This window comes from Molothrus aeneus, chromosome 6, assembly GCF_037042795.1.
Source record: "Molothrus aeneus isolate 106 chromosome 6, BPBGC_Maene_1.0, whole genome shotgun sequence".
NCBI classification, from domain to species: domain Eukaryota; kingdom Metazoa; phylum Chordata; class Aves; order Passeriformes; family Icteridae; genus Molothrus; species Molothrus aeneus.
In genome coordinates this window covers 3,620,609-3,637,670 of record NC_089651.1, presented here as the reverse complement: position 1 = coordinate 3,637,670, position 17,062 = coordinate 3,620,609, and the positions used below count along the sequence as shown (strand labels likewise).

Genomic DNA, 17,062 nt, shown 5'->3' with positions numbered 1-17,062 from the left:
CAAAAGACCAAGATTATTGAATTTAGAGGTGATTCTAGTTAAGGGCCTTGCAGCTATGCTAAAGGACATGGTTCAAACATAAGAGCCAGATGCACGGGAAAAGTAATATGGAACGCAATAATGGAATGCGAGTCAGTGCTGACTTGCTCAAAGTTATACATTTAAGCAGAAACAAAGAATAAAAGCAGAATGAAGAATGGGCTGGCAGCTAAATAAAAGCATTTTGAAAGGATCTGCAAGTTATAGGTCCTAGGCTGAAAATATATGAATTTCGCTGTATGTTTAATATGGAAATAAATATGGCCCAGGGGTCTGTGAAAAGGTTTCACCACTCAAGCCAGTTTCAGCTGGAGTCCTATGTCTCCTCTTAAGTTTTTAATTTCAGAAGAAGTTGCAAAATAGTTGGTGAAGAGGAACCAAAAGAAAGCAACAAAACAAATATTGAAAAATTAATCTCTGAGGAAAAGACAGAAAAACTTGTATTTTATTTCACAGCATGAAGAGGGACCTGCTAATTAGAGATGTAGACATAATCTTCAAATATGTAAAAAATCTCTGAAGTGAATGGAAGGACCTATTTTTTAATTTATGGTGGTATGATAACCATGAAGTTGAAGAGATGATTCAGATTAAGCATGAAGAAAAATGCTCTCATGATGGGTAGCGAAGAAGTAGATGGAGAAGCTGTGAGTTCCATCCCTGGGGGTCTTTAGAAGAAGACAAAACAAGAGTATTGCAAATATTCACTGGCCCTAGGATGGAATAGTGAACCAGAAGATCTCTTCAGACATCTTTCAGCCCCTGTTTGTTGGTGCCATTGTGATCCTATCAATTTCTTTCAAAATAATCAGAGATAAGGGTGCTCATTTTCTCTCAGCTTACAAAGGTGCCACACTTATATCTATTGCCACACTTAGATCTAGTTCAGCATTTTATGGCTTGAAAAATGTCTTTTGATTGGATAAAAATTTGGTTTCTTGATTTTAGTTAACTCAAATCAAATAGCACCATGTTTATTTTCAGCATTTGTTTTAGGTTTGGGCCTGTTGGCCTCAGTATAGATTAAGAAGCTATAAATATATTTAATTTTTTTTTTTTAAATCTGTTCACAAATGTTGAGTTGAAAAAGAAAGGGCATCTGGGGAAGGAGGATTATAATTCTATTGGTGCCATTGTGCAAGTAACTATAAATGAGCAGACAGCTGCAGTGGAAGGGAGCTCCTTGGATTCCTGTATGAGCTGAAAATCCAGGGCGAGTGTCATGTTCCCTGGCAGAAATGCAGTGCCTGCAGTGGAGCTGGGAAATCAACCTCTGGGGGCTCAGGTTACTTTTGATGCTCTGAGCAAGAAGCTCCTTTTCTCACAATGTTTCAGTGTGCAGGATGAACTGAGGAGACTCTTCTAAACTTAAAGAAATCCACAGATATTTTTTTAATGGTGGTGTTTCTATGTGAAGTATTAAAATTAATAGGAATTGGGACATAATAGTTAAGGACAGGCCATATTTTAAAAGGTTTTGCTCCCTAGAGCCTTTTGGAAGTCCCTAAGTAATTGGGTGGCTAAAGTAGCTCCTGATAAGAATTTGATCCTTTAAATAAATTTTTAGTTGCTAACAAAAAACTTGTAATTTTCTTTCAGTAATTTCTAGGAATAATACGCCTATAGCAATTTTTACTATAAAGTAAAATATGAAAGTAAAGTAAATACAAGATTCATTACTGTGAAGAATAGATATTTCAAATTAAAAGGGTTTTGCTTTGGTAAGATGGTATTTTCCATTGAAATTATATTTTTCCAGAGAATATCAGTCTATTCATTTACCACTCTTGAATGCTGGAAATGAGAGAGTATTCAGAATGCAGCTTAAAAAAGGTACATTCTTAATGTACATTATTTTTAATGTCCAGTATTTACAGGCTTAATACATATGAAATAAACAGTTCTGGTCTATACACACATTTTTTCATATTTTTTGTTTTTTAAGAACTGCTTAATATACAAAACTTTTATTAACTGTTGCTTGAAACTTTAACTGTAAAAATTCTCACAGCACCTTTTTTTTCCGTCCCAGTCACAGGTGAACCATCATTCATCCAATAATGAAACTTATCAAGAAAGGTTGGCACGATTAGAAGGTGATAAAGAGTCCCTCATCCTGCAGGTATGTCCAAAAGAGAGAAGAATTTTGTCTGCATAGTTGATATCCAGTGCATAAAAGCTGAAGTGGCAGAGTATTTTCTGTTAAACAAATGTTAGCAGCTCACCAAATGTAGCTGATATTTAACCAGGAATTAATTTGTAATCTGTATAATCTCTCTAAATGATTCCATGTTGGGGTAAATTGTTAGAGGAGAGGGGTGTAACAGTAGTAAAAGTGGGGGGGAGTGGCAAAGGGATTAAAATAATTCTGTCCCAGGCTGCTGCTGGGATGACGGTTCTCATTCTAGGTTTGCTAGGTTGTGCCAATTTTCTAGGTTCTGTATGCCACCATTTTTTTGAATGAACCAGAAGATCATTAAAAGGTAGGTAGATGGAATTGGTATTTTTTTCCTGTTTATATGCTGTACCAAAATTGTTTACAGCTTCTAAAAGCTTAAGGGGGAGGGAAACAGGGATAGAGAAAATTTGACAGTAAAATGCATGCCTAAGTTCTTCCAGGTTTCCTGTTTCTCAGTTTTCCAAGCCTTTTTTTCAAACAGATCCATACAGTGTCCCATGTAAGTTCTCCTCCTGGAGAAAACACATGTTGCACAATTAAAAAAAAAATTTATTTTTCTGTGTATTTTTGCTGGTACTAAACTGTATATTCCACGCTTTTTAAAAACCTGAAGCTGGAGATAATTTAAATGGTCTTTGCATATCCTTTCCCTTCATGCTTTCAAATGCATATTATAAGCACATATATTTATATCAAAAAAGTTGAAGTGTGTTGGGTAGGTGTTCTCCCTGCTTTCAGTCACAAGTTTCTGTAAACATGTCTTGTCCTGTATGTTCTGCTCACACTTGTGTTCATTTACTGAGCAGAAACCTCACTGCTGTTGTTAAATAAACAAGAAATGCTTTGAGACACAAGCTTTGGCTTGGTTGGATTGGTTTTGTTTTTTATTTTTTTTTACATTACTGTTAAACTAAATTGCTATTACCAAATTTAGGAAAAAAATCCCACCTGACTGAAAAATAATCTTCTGGTTGGAATTTAAGTGTGTGCTACAAATTCCCTTCACAACTGATATTTATTAGAACACCTTTTATATTTATTTAGAACACCATTTATTAATCAAGTGGCTGTTAACACCAAAAAATTGATTCCATTAGTAAAAGCAAGCAGCTTCTCACACTGCGCATTCATGTTTTGAATGCATGAGCAGCTCATGAGTGGAGGGACAATGAGGGGGCCACATCCAGGTGTTCCCTGAGAGTGGGACTGGTGCACCTGTGAGGGTCTCCTTTGTTCCCCACATTTCTGTGCAGTCCTGTGATCTGTGCATCAGCTTTTATGGGTCTGACAGGCGCAGTGCTGATAGGTCCCTGCAGACTGTCCCAGGATGTGCTTTTCTTCTCTTTGTCCAGCAGATTTTCAGGAACCATTTCTTTATCCACACAAACAGGTACCCAGGGAAATAGCCAGCCAAATGCACAAAACACAGGGGTTTATGACACCTTTTGGGACCTGCCTAGAGTTTTTCTTAGAAGGAATAGAGGAAAATCAGAACTAGAAAATGTCTCTCTTGCATTTTACTCCCATCACTTCCATCCCCCATCAAACCCAAAGGCTTAGTCAATATTTATGCATTTTCTTTTCCCACTGTGCAGCATTGCTGTGGGACTGCAACAACCCCAGGTAAATAAAACAGACTAAAACCTCAGTCTGGAAGGTGAGCATCAACAATAACAAAGCTGCCAAAGTGGAGATGGGTTTGGGACCTGGTTTACACCAGCTCTTCTGTCCAGTCAGTCAAATATGAGGAGCACAGGCAAGCCCCAAGCTGAGGTTCCATGGCCTGAGGGACTGTGCTGGTGCAGACCTGGCTGCTGGGCATGACCTTTGGCAGGAAGGATGAGAAGGGAAAGGGAACAGAGCAGTTCTGTTCTGTGGCTCATGCTGAATTGCACCAGGGACTGGCCCATAGCTGTGATCTGGGGGGAATATGAGGCTGGGGAGCACTCCAGCCTGGTTTCAGACTTTTAAACCTTCCTAACGCTCCATTTTTAGCTAAGTGCTCAATGCCCCTCACTTTTACAGAAAATATATTGCCTGCAGGCTGAGTCTTGCAGGTGTTGCAAGACTCCTAGGGCAAGATGTAATTGCCAGATTAGCATAAACTGGGATTTTGTTCTGGGTGCGGCCTAGGAGTTCCTTGAAGAGCCTGGCAGATGTGATCCTGGACAGAGGGGAAAATATGAGCTCCAAGTGGCTGATGTGCCTCTCAGCCCAGCTGCTGGAACACACGACACATGCTTCCAAAACTGCTAATCATTCAGCAAATTCCTTTCCAGGTCACATTTAACATCCAGAGCTTTATTTCCGTGTTACAATGGTATTTAAACCTAACCTGAAGCTCTAAATAAAGCTGGTTTTCTTCCTCTGGAATTTGCATCACACTGAAGCAGAGAATTCAGTTTGTCTCTTCATGCCTTCTGACCTCACATGGGGATTTTTGTGTATCATCCTTCATTTAATGGGAACAAAACAAAGTAGACAAGCAACAGATTTCCTTGGAGGGAGTTCTCCTGCCCCAGCTTGGATGGGTCCCTATGCCATCTGCCTCCACCCACGCCTTCCTATCACCTCTCATCCTGAGTTCAGCTGTACTCTAAGCTACAGACAACTACTTTAATGGGGAAAAAATAGTCTTTTCCTTTTCTTTCTTTTTTTCTGTGATTTTTTTCCCAGGCATGCTTGGGATTGTGTCAGCAGGTAAAATAAAGACAGACATCTCCCTTTGCAGCTTCCCTGAAGTGAACTCAATTGTTTATTGGGTTTTAGACATGCTGTGTAGTGGATATATCTTAAAAGTTTCACTTCCACATACTGTACATTTTTGTTTTGTTTTATTAATAAAGGTGTTGCAGGGTCAACAGGTGAGAGCATATGTCAATATGTGAGAGCATATTTAAGTTTTTGTTAATGTGTTTCCTTCAAAATGGAGTTTAAACACCTTAGGCTCCTTTGTTTGTTTTAGATAATATTTTTCTAGAATAATCAAGGATTTTTTATAAATAAATAGTCATAATGAATATACAGTGTATGGTCTCCTTAACATAAGAATTATCACTGGGTTTTTTTCCATATATTTCTAACATTAGCCTGGGTGCAGTTTTTTCTGCTTTGCAAGATTTGGGTTCAGCTGCTGGGCTTTTTTTATTGCACACTCACATCTCTGTAGCACCATTCCCACAGTTCTTTACCAGGATTGCTTATTATTTCTTTTTCTGGGGTTCATTGTCTGTATCTCCCTGCTTTTGCTTTCATGTTTTGGCTTGCCAAAGCCTGGGATTCTTTGTTGGAACAGAACTTTGCCACAGTTAAAACTTTCCTTTCACTCATTGCATTCTTTATAGCTTCAGAAGTCTCTATTGATAGGTAATCCATCAGTAAAGTTTTGTTCTTGTAAGTAAAGTAATTGGTTGGGTTGGGAAGGAACAGTTTTCCTACTTACCTGTTTTAGGGAGTGAAATGCCAGGGGAATCCGAAATGGCGATACACACTCCAAAACCACATAAAACATTTCCAGTATCCTCTGTTCTTGTTTGCTCCTTTCCAATTCTCCAGACTTTTGCATGAAGGGACCCAGGCTACCTATAGGTAGCATTCCACCTCTCCTTGAAATGCCCTTTCTTTTTTTATATCAAAACAAAACAGTTGTAGGGGAGGGGAGATGAGAGGGCGGGGTTGGAGTGAAAGAGAGGTAAGACTGCAAAACTTCTCTCTTGGTAGAGCAGGTTGCAGCAGTGCACAAGAATATTAAAGCATTGAGAGTTTTAAAAGGGAACTTCTTGTCAAAACGTGCATTTGGATGTTATATGCATAAGGTAATTGAAACTTATTTCCAGTCAGTTCAGTAGCACTGTGCTTCTCCTCTCAAATTGCAGGTGAGTGTTCTAACAGACCAGGTGGAAGCTCAAGGAGAAAAAATCCGGGACTTAGAAATCTGTCTTGAGGGGCATCAGTTGAAGCTGAATGCTACAGAAGAAATGCTACAACAGGTAAAAATCTGGATTGCAGACCTTCTCCAGAGGTGGGGTGAGCACACATGGTCAGCTTCTCTGCATGTGTGACTGCCTTTGGCAACAGGATAAAACAGGGAAGAAAAAAAACGCTTTTTTTATTGTTCTCCTCCTGCTTTGCACTTCCCCCCCCAATAAATGTTTCTTTGTTTTCCTGTTGCAGAAAAGTTTTACTGGCTGGTTGCATAATGCTGTACGTGGCAGCATGTAAAATGAAACTATTGTGTCTTATTTGAGCTGTGCTTATTTGGACATGGCTGAGTAACTGGTTAGACAAGTTAAATGTATCTAATACATGTAGGAGTTATAGAATTAAGAGGTTTTATTTAAATGCCTTCTGTTTTCCTATGGCTTTGTTGTTGAAGTTGAACAAGCAGCAATTTGGAATGAATTACTGTATCAAGTTCTGTTCTATAACCATTTTTGCTTAACTTTGGAGCTTTCCCCTTAGTCTGGGATGAGAATATCAGTTTATAAAGACATTTTTTCTTTATTTGAATCAACAGTTTCAGGCTATGTGATTTAATTTGTGCTTTTTGATATTCTATGTTGAGGGAGCAGAGCAAATGATAAATTAAATACCTTACAGAACTTGCAGGTCTGTTGATGCCAAAGTTCTTTCCCTGTACAATTTTCTGTTGTTACAAATGCAAATTATCTATTGTTAATGCAGTACATAGATACCAAAAATGGATTTGAAAATGTAAATAACCCTCAAAAATCTATGCCAGAAATTTTTAGAATAGATACTGTTCTCTATGAGCTTAGTTTTTCTCCCCACACAAATATTGTGTGTTATAAATTTGCTATTTTGTTCCATGTGAGATACGTAATACTTTTATGAACTGATCATAGCTTTAATTTATGATAAGGATCCTTGTGCATATGTATGTAAACAGCAGCAGTTTCTACAAGATAAAATTGTATCATAAACATTTTAAATTATAATTCTCTGAGGCTCTTGAAAAAACCTCCATCTCACACAGTCCAAAATGCTTCCAGCTGGGCAAGGTTGTATTCTGAGGGGACAGCTTTAAAAATGCAAACAGTGAGAGCATGTAGTTTTCTAGAACTCAAAGAACAGTGATTATTTAAGTTGTGAAAATCTCTTTTCAGTCTCCAGGAAGGCATTCCCAACAGAGTGCAGAAGCTCCCTGTTCCAATCTAAAGCTAGATCGTTGTTCTTTGACTTCTGCTAAAACTGCTTATTCTTTCTCTGACTTAAAATGTTTTGCCCAGATAGTCTTCTGAGGAAACTGTGAACTTAAAGCCTTATTTACCAGAAAGCTGAGGCATCTGAAATTAGAATATAATTTTGCAGGAACATTGCCATTTCAGTGAAAATGTTTGCATCTGCTTGTCTGGCCCGAGGCACGTGCACAAATTGCTTACAAAGCTGATCCTAAAGTGATAAACTGCAAAAGGCTGTACCAAAGCTAAAAAATCAGAGAATCTCCAGATATGTCTAAAATAAGCCTTAAATCTAAATTTTGGGATAACTTTGAGCAGCTGTACTTGTTGTTTCTCCCAGTAGACAGTGGGGTTTGGGAAACTCAAGTCAGATCTCCAGCAGTCAGAGAAGTTTTACATTCATTGTCTCAGCAGAGGATCCTATTTAATATCATTTATTTTGAAGGTTTTCTTTTCCATTCAGTTCTCCATTCCATCTTCTGTTGAAAAGATTATCCTCTTTGCGGGATGAGCTGAGATTTGGGCAGAAGAGAATGACCTGATTATGTGGTGATCGTGAAATTCATGTCAGATATGTGGCCAATGGATGTTTCTGCAGATAATTTGTCAAAAGTTGAGTGAGTGTGTGTTTTCAGGGGTTTCAATAGATGTATCAGTCAGGTTTTGGGAAGATTTGAGTTCAGATCTTCTCAGCCAGCAGCTGCTGCTGGTGTCCTGCTTTTCAGAATGTCTTCTGTTACACTCTTGAGAGGTGGCATATTCTAAATTCAGATTTATTTCATGGTTCTGCTTCCTTATTTACAATGTATTTGAACTCCACTGATTTTTCATTTGTGAACTTAAGTCAGCCGCTTCCTCTAAGTGGAAAATGGAACAATAAAGATAAAGCCCTGTCTTTTTAATTTCAAGAACTGTAAGAAGAGTTGACTCTGTGCAAAAAAAAGCTTCAATAAAAAAACCTATAAACTTTAAGATAACCTAATGACGGTATCTGGAAGTTCCACAGCAGAAAGGGTATCTAATGCCACCCTGCAAAGTAGTTTTTGCTGCATCTGTGCTAGCAGAGACTTGTCAGGGTGGGGTTACTGGCAGAAAATCTTTCTGGCTTATGATTTATGCACCGTTGTTTTGAACCCTGCTACAAAGTGATCGTGGAACCACTTCTGAAACAGCAACTGGAATAAAAGTTATACAAACAACAGAAAGTGGCTGTTCAGCATTTTGGGGTGGGCATCTTGAATATGGAGTAGCAACAGCAGAGGAGAAGGGAGGAAAGATTCTCCTTTCATCCTTCTCCCTCCTCCTGACCATGTTGTTTCTGCCACTGATTTGAGCCTGTCATGCTCAGCAAACCTCCTCCTCCACGGCTGGGAGAAAACTGGCCTGGGGTTTGGAAGGAAGGGGCTGTTTTTGTGATGGCTGAGTCAAACAGCTCACAAGATAGGTCAAGGTGTGGCAGAAGGGCAATGGAGAGATGTGCTTTGACCCCATTGTTCATGGAAGCACAGCCAAGGAAAATCCAGCTGAGCAGCCTTTGAGCAATGAGAGGATCCTGTTCGAGAGATGCAGAGATGCCCTGGTGTGCACAAGATAATGTGATGCTTAAAGCATCAAACCCAATGTTTTACTTCTGTAAGGACACTTTTTCCACCACAGGTTGTAATGAAGAAAAGTGTTTTTCCACCTTGAAGGTGTCTGGTTTTCTTCCTTCAAGAAAATGAAACAGGCTTTTTCAAAACTCATGAAAGTCAATGGCAAAACCTTAATTCAGTCCTGAAGTATAATTCAGGTTTGGGCCAAGAAACAGGTCATCTTTCACAGTAAATGGTAACAGAAAATGTTGTGGAACATGGCTGGCAGGAAGACACAAGTTTAATTTCATGGAATTACCTTCCAGTGAGGTGTCTGTGCTGCTACTGAATGTGTGAAGGATATGGAAAGGCTGGCCTGTGTGAACAGCTACCTGCCTTTCCCCTTGGCACATTGTAAAGGAGATGTCTAGAAGTAAAATTTAAAAAAAAAAAAAACTTCCTAGAATTATCCTAGGAAAACAATTTATGCAGTGACAGCCCGTTGCCAGTATATCAACTGCTTTAAATTGTAAAGTTACAGCAAATTTTAGAGAGCAATGATGGATGTGTGTGTGTGTGTGTCTTGTTCTTCTAAGTTACTTTGTAGCATTACTAAGTACTTTCTTCCAGTCAAATTTAAGAAAGAATTTTTTTTTTTTTTTTTTTTTTTTTTTTTTTGAGATGAGAGAGAGCCTTGGGGGAATCTCCTACCAACATGCTGTAGAGTTGGAAACAGAAGTAATTTTTGCTTTATAAAGTTGCCTAAACTGTCCCATAACAGAGAGTACCAGCCATGCCTAATGCAAACACATCAGTGCTGTGGAATCTGACAGCTGTGTCATGTCCATCTGAAAAGTGAACTTCTGCACACACAGATTTCACCTCCACGGTGCCTTTGCATGCATTTGTTGGTAATTGTCAGGAGTAAATCTAGTTTGCTGCCTCTTTGCTATTCCAGAGCTGCATTTTATTTGTTTAACAGACAGCAATTTCCATTGGAGCTCTCTGGAATAAGGACAGGAGTTTGCTTAACCAAGGACAATTCTGGTCTGGGGGGCAGAGTCTTTCCTGTACCTGAGCTGAACCAAATCCTAGATGTGGTCTGACCATGTCCTTTTGCCTTCCAAATAATTCTTGACACAATCTAGGGGACTCTTGCTGGAGAGTTTTGTTGTGTGAACATGACTGTGTCTTCAATCAAGTGAATTCTCTTGAAAAGTAGAAAGTATTTGGTTTTAGGATTCTTTGTGCCTTATTAAAAATATACATAAAACCTGAAATGCTGAGGTGTAAACAGGAGTGGATCTCTGTTCACATGTCAGTTTGTGGCCCACTCCTGTCTGGGTGCAAGGGCCAGAGGAAGGTGTGCCACACAGTGGAGAACATTTTTAAAAACTGGATTAAAAGTATGCAGGGAGGAGCTGTGTCAGAGTAGGAACTTGAATCCAGCACTGTTCAGGGTGTACCTACTCTGGTTTTGCAGCTGCCTCATGCTCAGGGCAGCCAGAATCCTGCCTCAGTTGCAGGGTATAAATCTGGTGTGTATCTGTTTGCTCCTCAGGAACTTTGCTGGCTGGCAAAGACCATTCCTTCAACTTTCAGTTGCCTGAGTTATCTGATCTTAGATGAATTTCAGCACTTGTTTATAGCATGCAGGAGCTTCTTGCCAGCAGCTGGCTTAGGGTTTCAGATTTTGAAGTGTGCTCTGTGCTGCTCTGGTTGAGCTCTGAGGTTTTCAGAGCATGCTCTCAAGCTGTGCAGCTTTATCTCTCCAGGTGAGCACTCCACTTTGCTCTTTTGGAGTTAACATGGGCAGGATCCAAGGGAGATCAGATCCAAGGGCTGGTCAAGTTGGCAGGGCTATGGGAAGCTCTGTCCTTTCCCTGCCTTAACCATATAATGGGCAAATGATGAATTGGAGGGCTGTAATTCCCTGCCTGCTGCTGCCTTGCACCATTTCATGGTGATTGCACACATACATCGCTCTCAGCTGTGCTTCCAGCTAAGCAAATATCTTTTTTCTGCCACAGCTGACACACAGCTCTTGAGAAGTGCAGCCCTCATTAGGGGGGCTTCTGGCTACATTTTGCTTCCCAGGTAGGTAGCTTGGTCTGTCTGTCTGTCTGTCTCTCTCTCAAGGTTTTTAATAACGGTGAAAAGTAAGGATTTTTTCAAATGTTGTATTTTGTAGGGTGCGCAAGTGCAAAATGGGATCTTGGAAGTTTTTTTTTTCCTCTCCTCACTTGACTAAAATCTTACTTATGGTTTCTCAATCAGTGTATGGCATGATTGTTTCCTCTGTTTTGTGGAGAGCTAAATATCCTGGAATTTTCTGTGCTTGCAGCTGAGAGCCTAAAAAATTATAGTGTCCTCTTTTCAAGCTATTTTTGTCATGTTACATTTTATAAACTGTTTTATAAGAATTGTGTGTTTCCAAGACAACTAAATGTGAGAGTGAGATATACAGCATGGGCTACAGCTTCATTGGGAATATTGGAAAAGTTGATTAAGTACTTTAGAAGTATACAACGTGAGTTTTTAAAAGTGTGTTGTGTTTGGAAATAGTTTGCTACTCTTTGATCTGTCTGGTACACATATATCACCACTTCTGCATGCCTCCTCAATTTTTAAAGTTAAAAGTTGAGTTTCGAAAAAGATCTTTAAGAAGGAAAATTACACTTACATAGTATAATGTATAGTACATTTAAAACTAAAACCAAGTATCTTGTTTCTAAAGAAGACTCCCTAGGAAATGTTCTATATCTGTTCTATTTTTCAGCTAAGATCCTCCTAAAGCTGCTACAGCCTAAATTACCATTTTGCCTGTCTTATATTTTCTTTTTTTTTTTTTTGCTTTCAAACCAATAACATAAATTTGTATTTTCTTTTCCTACAATTGCATATTTATTCTGCCTGAATTCAAGTTGCATCATACCGCTGAAATACACTATAATTTCTCTGTAACAAAATGGTTCGCATTCTTAATGAGCTGTTCACTGTGAGCATCTGCTTGAAGATGAAAATAATTGCTTCCAGATGTTCCCATTTCAAGAGGAGACATTTACTTTAAACGGCACTTGCTTTCAAAGCACAAGTTAGGTCCTCTGGATGCAAGAGCAATTGTCAGCTGTTTTAAATCAGTGGAGCTCCATTGAAAACAAACTAGGGGTAGTTAGCTGCTTTGCCTATTCAAAGTCACGAGATTTATGCCAGTTTACTCCAGCTGAGAATCTGATTCCCCAGCTTTGGAGCAAATAGTAAAACTGTGTTTGAGCTGATAATAAGCAAAGCAAACCCAAGCAGCTGCCTTCGTGCTCACTTGGAGCAGGTAGTGCCTCCACGTTCACACAGAACTCCTGAACTTGGTATGAGAGGAGTGAGTGTGGATTGCTCTCCACTGCATAACTGAGGGTAATTTAGGGGTCTGTAGGAAAAAATAAGAAGTAATGCCAGATGGTGCACTCAAAGGATAGATCTTTTGTTTAAAATCCCTAGAGGGATGCTGCGGCTCCTTGCCTTATTAAGAAATATTCCTCCCATATCATGGAACACCATGTCAGTGTCCAAAAAAATTCTAAATGTTGTTTTAGCTCAGGAGTGGATAGAGTCTGTCCATGGGGCCAGAGTTGTCTCATTCTGCTCTTCTTTCTGATGTTCAGTGGCTTTATTTCATATCGGCGCTCCCATTTTTAACTCTGCCTTAACCTGCAGCAGTCTGCTATCTTAACAGCTGTGCAGAGCCTGCTCCAGTCTGGACTGGGATGTGCTTCTGAAACTCCTGCAAACTCGTGTTTTTCTGGAAGACAGAAAAGGAGGAGTTATTTGTAATTATAATTGTAATTTGTAATCACCTGTGTGGAAATCAGCTCCTCCTGGGATTTCATTAAGTGACTGTCTCAGAGTTTTTCAATTTAAAAAAGTCTGTGCAATATCTTTTCCTGATTAGGGCTTGAGTTATTTCATTTGGAGAAGACAAAAATGAAAAAAAGCCAAAACCATGAGGCTACATTTCTGTTTATTTTCCCACCCATCCACAAATATCATTGCCAATGTCAGCAGGAATGGGCATGGCATTGGGAATAGTGGGTGGCTTAGATAATTGGTGTTGCAATACAGATGCAAGTTTAGTACTATTTTTAATTTGTGCAATATTCCCCACCAGACTAAAATAACTTGCATGTAGAGCAGATTTTGAAATGAACCTTGACTCTGTAATCTTTGAAATAACCTTTGTGGCTTCTCCAAGCCATGGTCTACAATGTACTGTGCAGTTTGGGGCAGAGGAAGAGATGAGAAAAGGCTGCTGGACGTGGTGATTTCTGATCCCTCAATAACATCAGTACAGATTAACTGTGGCAACTTCAGTTAAATCACTGCCATGTAACTCAAAGCACAGTCTGCTGTGACTCCTCAGTGTGATTCATGTGATCAACACACTAATGGGATTTATGAATTATCATAAAATCTTTTGAAAGCTTACATTCTTTCATTAAAAATCGATTTGGCACTTGGGAAATGAAGTATGAATTTTTCAATAAAGCTTAAACTCCTGATGGGACTTTTTTATTTTTGAAAACAAAGGTGACAGAGGCATTTGATGTATGTAATATACTCTGTTAAATTTTGGGTGGTTTCTTGCCTTGGCTTTCCTGAGAAATGTGAAGGTGTGAATGTTGACCGTTCTCCAAACACACTGATATGACTCCATCCAAAGCATGTGTACTCTGCAATCTGCAAAACAAACTTGGGGCACACAAGCAAAAGCCATGAGCAGTTATTTCTCCTTTACAGTGTTTCTTAGTTTGGACACTGCCTTTTAGACTGCAGCTGGGACATTTCTTTCACTGCAGTTCCCTCCATGCGGGGCAGCCCTCAAAAGCCATCAGGTGCTACACGGTGTGAGTTGCTATTTATTGGTTGTAGAGGTGTTGCTTTCCTCTGCTACTCAATTTGGGTTAAGGTGCTCATTCTGCAGTTCATCCTTTATTGGATAACACATGACAAGAAGGTCTACAAGGTAATCCTGAAGCATAACTTTGGCTGATGAGTGTTTTAGGAAGACGCCAGCTCTTTTGTAATGTGCCATTATGGAGGTTTGGGTTTGTTCAGCCTCAGTATTGTTTTTGATCTCATGTCTAGCCCAGGGATTAACTTTGCCACACATTTGCCAGAAATAAGGAGTGGGACACGGTGGTTTGGTGATTAACACAGAACATTTAGATGAAAATAACTGCAGCACTTGAGAAACACACTGAGGTTCAAACTGAGGGTTTAACATGGGCCTGCCAATAAAACACATGGCAGTCTGTCAGTGCTCACATAAATAACTGGGGAAATCTTTCCGCTTTGCTTTCAGGAGCTGCTAAGTCGCACATCACTCGAGACTCAGAAATTAGATCTGATGGCTGAAGTTTCAGACCTGAAGATTAAGCTGGTTGGTATGGAAAAGGAGCAGAGCGAATATGAAGAGAAACAGAACAAAGCTGAGGTGAGTTTCTTTCATTAGTCATTTGAATTTTTTTCCATGTCTGTGGTGTGTTGTCACACACCTGAGCTTTTGGGCTGAAATCAGCAGGGATTGGTATTTCCCATGCCTGCAGCACAGCCTGTATCACTGACCCTATGAATTCAGGATTATGCATTTTCGGGATGCGGTTTCTTTTCCTCTCTCTCATATTTCAGAGGTTGCTGTTTGGCTTTCATCAAGGCAGAGTCCCTTCCAGAAGCATTTATTGCAGCGGGTGTTCACTTAACCCTTTCCTTTCCCTGGGAGCTGCAATGACATGGCTTTGCCAGGCCTTCCAGAGCTCTTCCATCATTTTTGTGGCAGAAAAGACTGTCAGCTCAGTAGTGCCAGAGGTGCCCCAAGCACTGAGATCAGGGGTTTTAATGCATTTGTGGCATTTGGGATGGCATTTGCCTCAAATGTGTCTTTCCCCTTGTGGCTACATAATAAATAGTACAAAAAAATATCATGGGCTGGAGGCAATTTCAGCCCTTACTCCCTTTCAGATGTGGAGAGCTCTGGACATCCGAGGAGCTTTGGGTTTTGCTGTATTGGTTAAGAAAGAGAATATGAAACAGGGAATTCATCTGAGCAACATCCATATCATGGTGGTGAGCAGCAGGTGGGAGCTGGGAAGGAAAGCAATAGTGGAAGAGAGAAATTCATACAAATGTGTTGCTCTACTCAGTGGTCCTGTAAGGGGACCAGCCAGCAGGAGAGGACTGCCTGGAAAGGAAAGATTGCTGAGTCTGACATTTATACATTGCTGACTGGAAAAAAAAAAAACAAAAACAACCAAAAACAACAACAACAAAAAAAAAAAAAAAAAAAAAAAGCACCCAAACTTTGTTCTCTATTGACTTAGGAGGATTTGAAATCCAGGCAGCATTAGGAACTGTTTGCTCTCCAAAACTCTGCTAGTGGAATAGGTGATAACTTGATAACTATGCATCAGTACTTTGCCTGCAGTGACTTAGCTCATTTGGGGTGTGTTTGCTTTCAACTTATTTATTCTCTGAAGTTTTCTTTAGAGATTCAAAGATAACATAGAGAGAGCAATTTCTGGCAGAGCTTGCAAGCCAGAGAGGCACCAGCTGCTGTTTTTACCACCTGTGGCCCTTATGGTGCTCTTTCAGACATAATTGCCAGTGCTTTGTGTACAGAGAGGGCCTGAGCACTCTCAAGCAACCTGAAAACCTGAGCAGGTCTGAGCAGCACCTGATGGCTACAGATGCCAGCCTGCCCCCAGTGCCTCCCATGAATGTAGAATACAGGGCTGAGGATGCCTAAATTATTGCAGGGCCAGCCTGGCTCTTTGAAAGCAGCAAAGATTTTGGGTGCATTTTTATGGACAGGATTTTTGAGTGCCTGGGAGATCTGGTCCTGTGAGCTGTGCAATTCTGCTGCTGCTGCAGGGAGGTGTGTGCCTCCTTGGGTAGGAAAGTTGAGCTTTAGCAGCCTAGATGCCTTGGTGGTGGTGGTGGTGCAAAGTGATAGGACACGTTCCTGCTGAGATGGAAAAAAGGATTCTAATCTGATGGAAAAGTTGAGAATCCTTGTGTTGAGTGTGGGCTGAATTATTTACTACCCCAAAGTGTGATTAGGTTTCTGGCATGTTGAAGGTTGCAACTTTGTGTGTGCAAAGTAAGGAAAGGTGTGGGAAACAAACAGCATTTTTGGTTTGCTTGTTATTTGTGTATTTATTTCAGATTCTCTTGAATTAGCATTAATCCCATTTATCATGAGTTGCTTTCAATCAAATTAGATGCTTAGTTGAATTCTAATGCTTTAACCCTATTTATGCTCCTTTTCCTGTAAATTATACAAATTTTTCAATGCAAGACACGATTTCAAACATCAGAATGAAATTTATTCATGTCCTTCACATTATTAGATTACAGCTGCTTAAATTTGGTAATATTTTGAGTGTTTTCCTGAACTCTTTGCCTCCACTGCCCAACTACATCTTTCTAATGAAGAAACCATTTTGACAAAAGCAAATAGTCTACCTGTAGTTTGCTCTTGATTTTGGCATCCAGCATAAACCATTTAAAATACCTTGTTGAGATACTTCATGGCTGATCCTGCTATTTTTAAATATAATAATGGGGCTTTAAAAGTTTTAAATTAAATGTAGCCTTGCAGGATCATTCAGCTGAACCATGTTTTCTCTCTATTCTAATTTTGTGTTTGCTTATTTCACAGCAGCTGTTTCCAGTCACTTAGAATTTATCTATAGAATTATTTTTCTGGTTGGGCTGGGAGGAAAGAAAGCAAATTAAGACATCCTTCTAAATGTGTGTGAGTTTTAATGTGTAAGATTGGTTTCACTTTATCTTGTGCAGCTGTCATTTATGTTTGGTTTAGTGAGCAGCAAAGAGTTCATCAAACATCTCTAGCCTCCTCTCACAGGTATTGATTTCACACTGAATGCCACTTGTCTCTGGCCCTTCAAAAGTACATACTAAATATAAAGTGCCATTTATTTATATATATTACAGATGGGCCAGGAGAATAGCTGCTTGTACATGGACTGTTTCACTCCTGGCCTTGTCACTTTAATTCC

At 39.6% G+C, this 17,062-nt stretch overlaps 1 protein-coding gene across 1 annotated transcript in view; it reads left to right on the top strand.

The window, feature by feature from the left end:
• Positions 1 to 17,062, top strand: part of PPFIBP2 (PPFIA binding protein 2) — a 76,879-nt gene that overhangs the window by 32,684 nt on the left and 27,133 nt on the right. Inside the window, exons 3-5 of the mRNA XM_066553064.1 lie at positions 2,072 to 2,161; positions 6,094 to 6,207; positions 14,347 to 14,478. Coding sequence (XP_066409161.1) covers positions 2,072 to 2,161; positions 6,094 to 6,207; positions 14,347 to 14,478 — 336 coding nt within the window. The remainder of the gene's footprint in view (positions 1 to 2,071; positions 2,162 to 6,093; positions 6,208 to 14,346; positions 14,479 to 17,062) is intronic.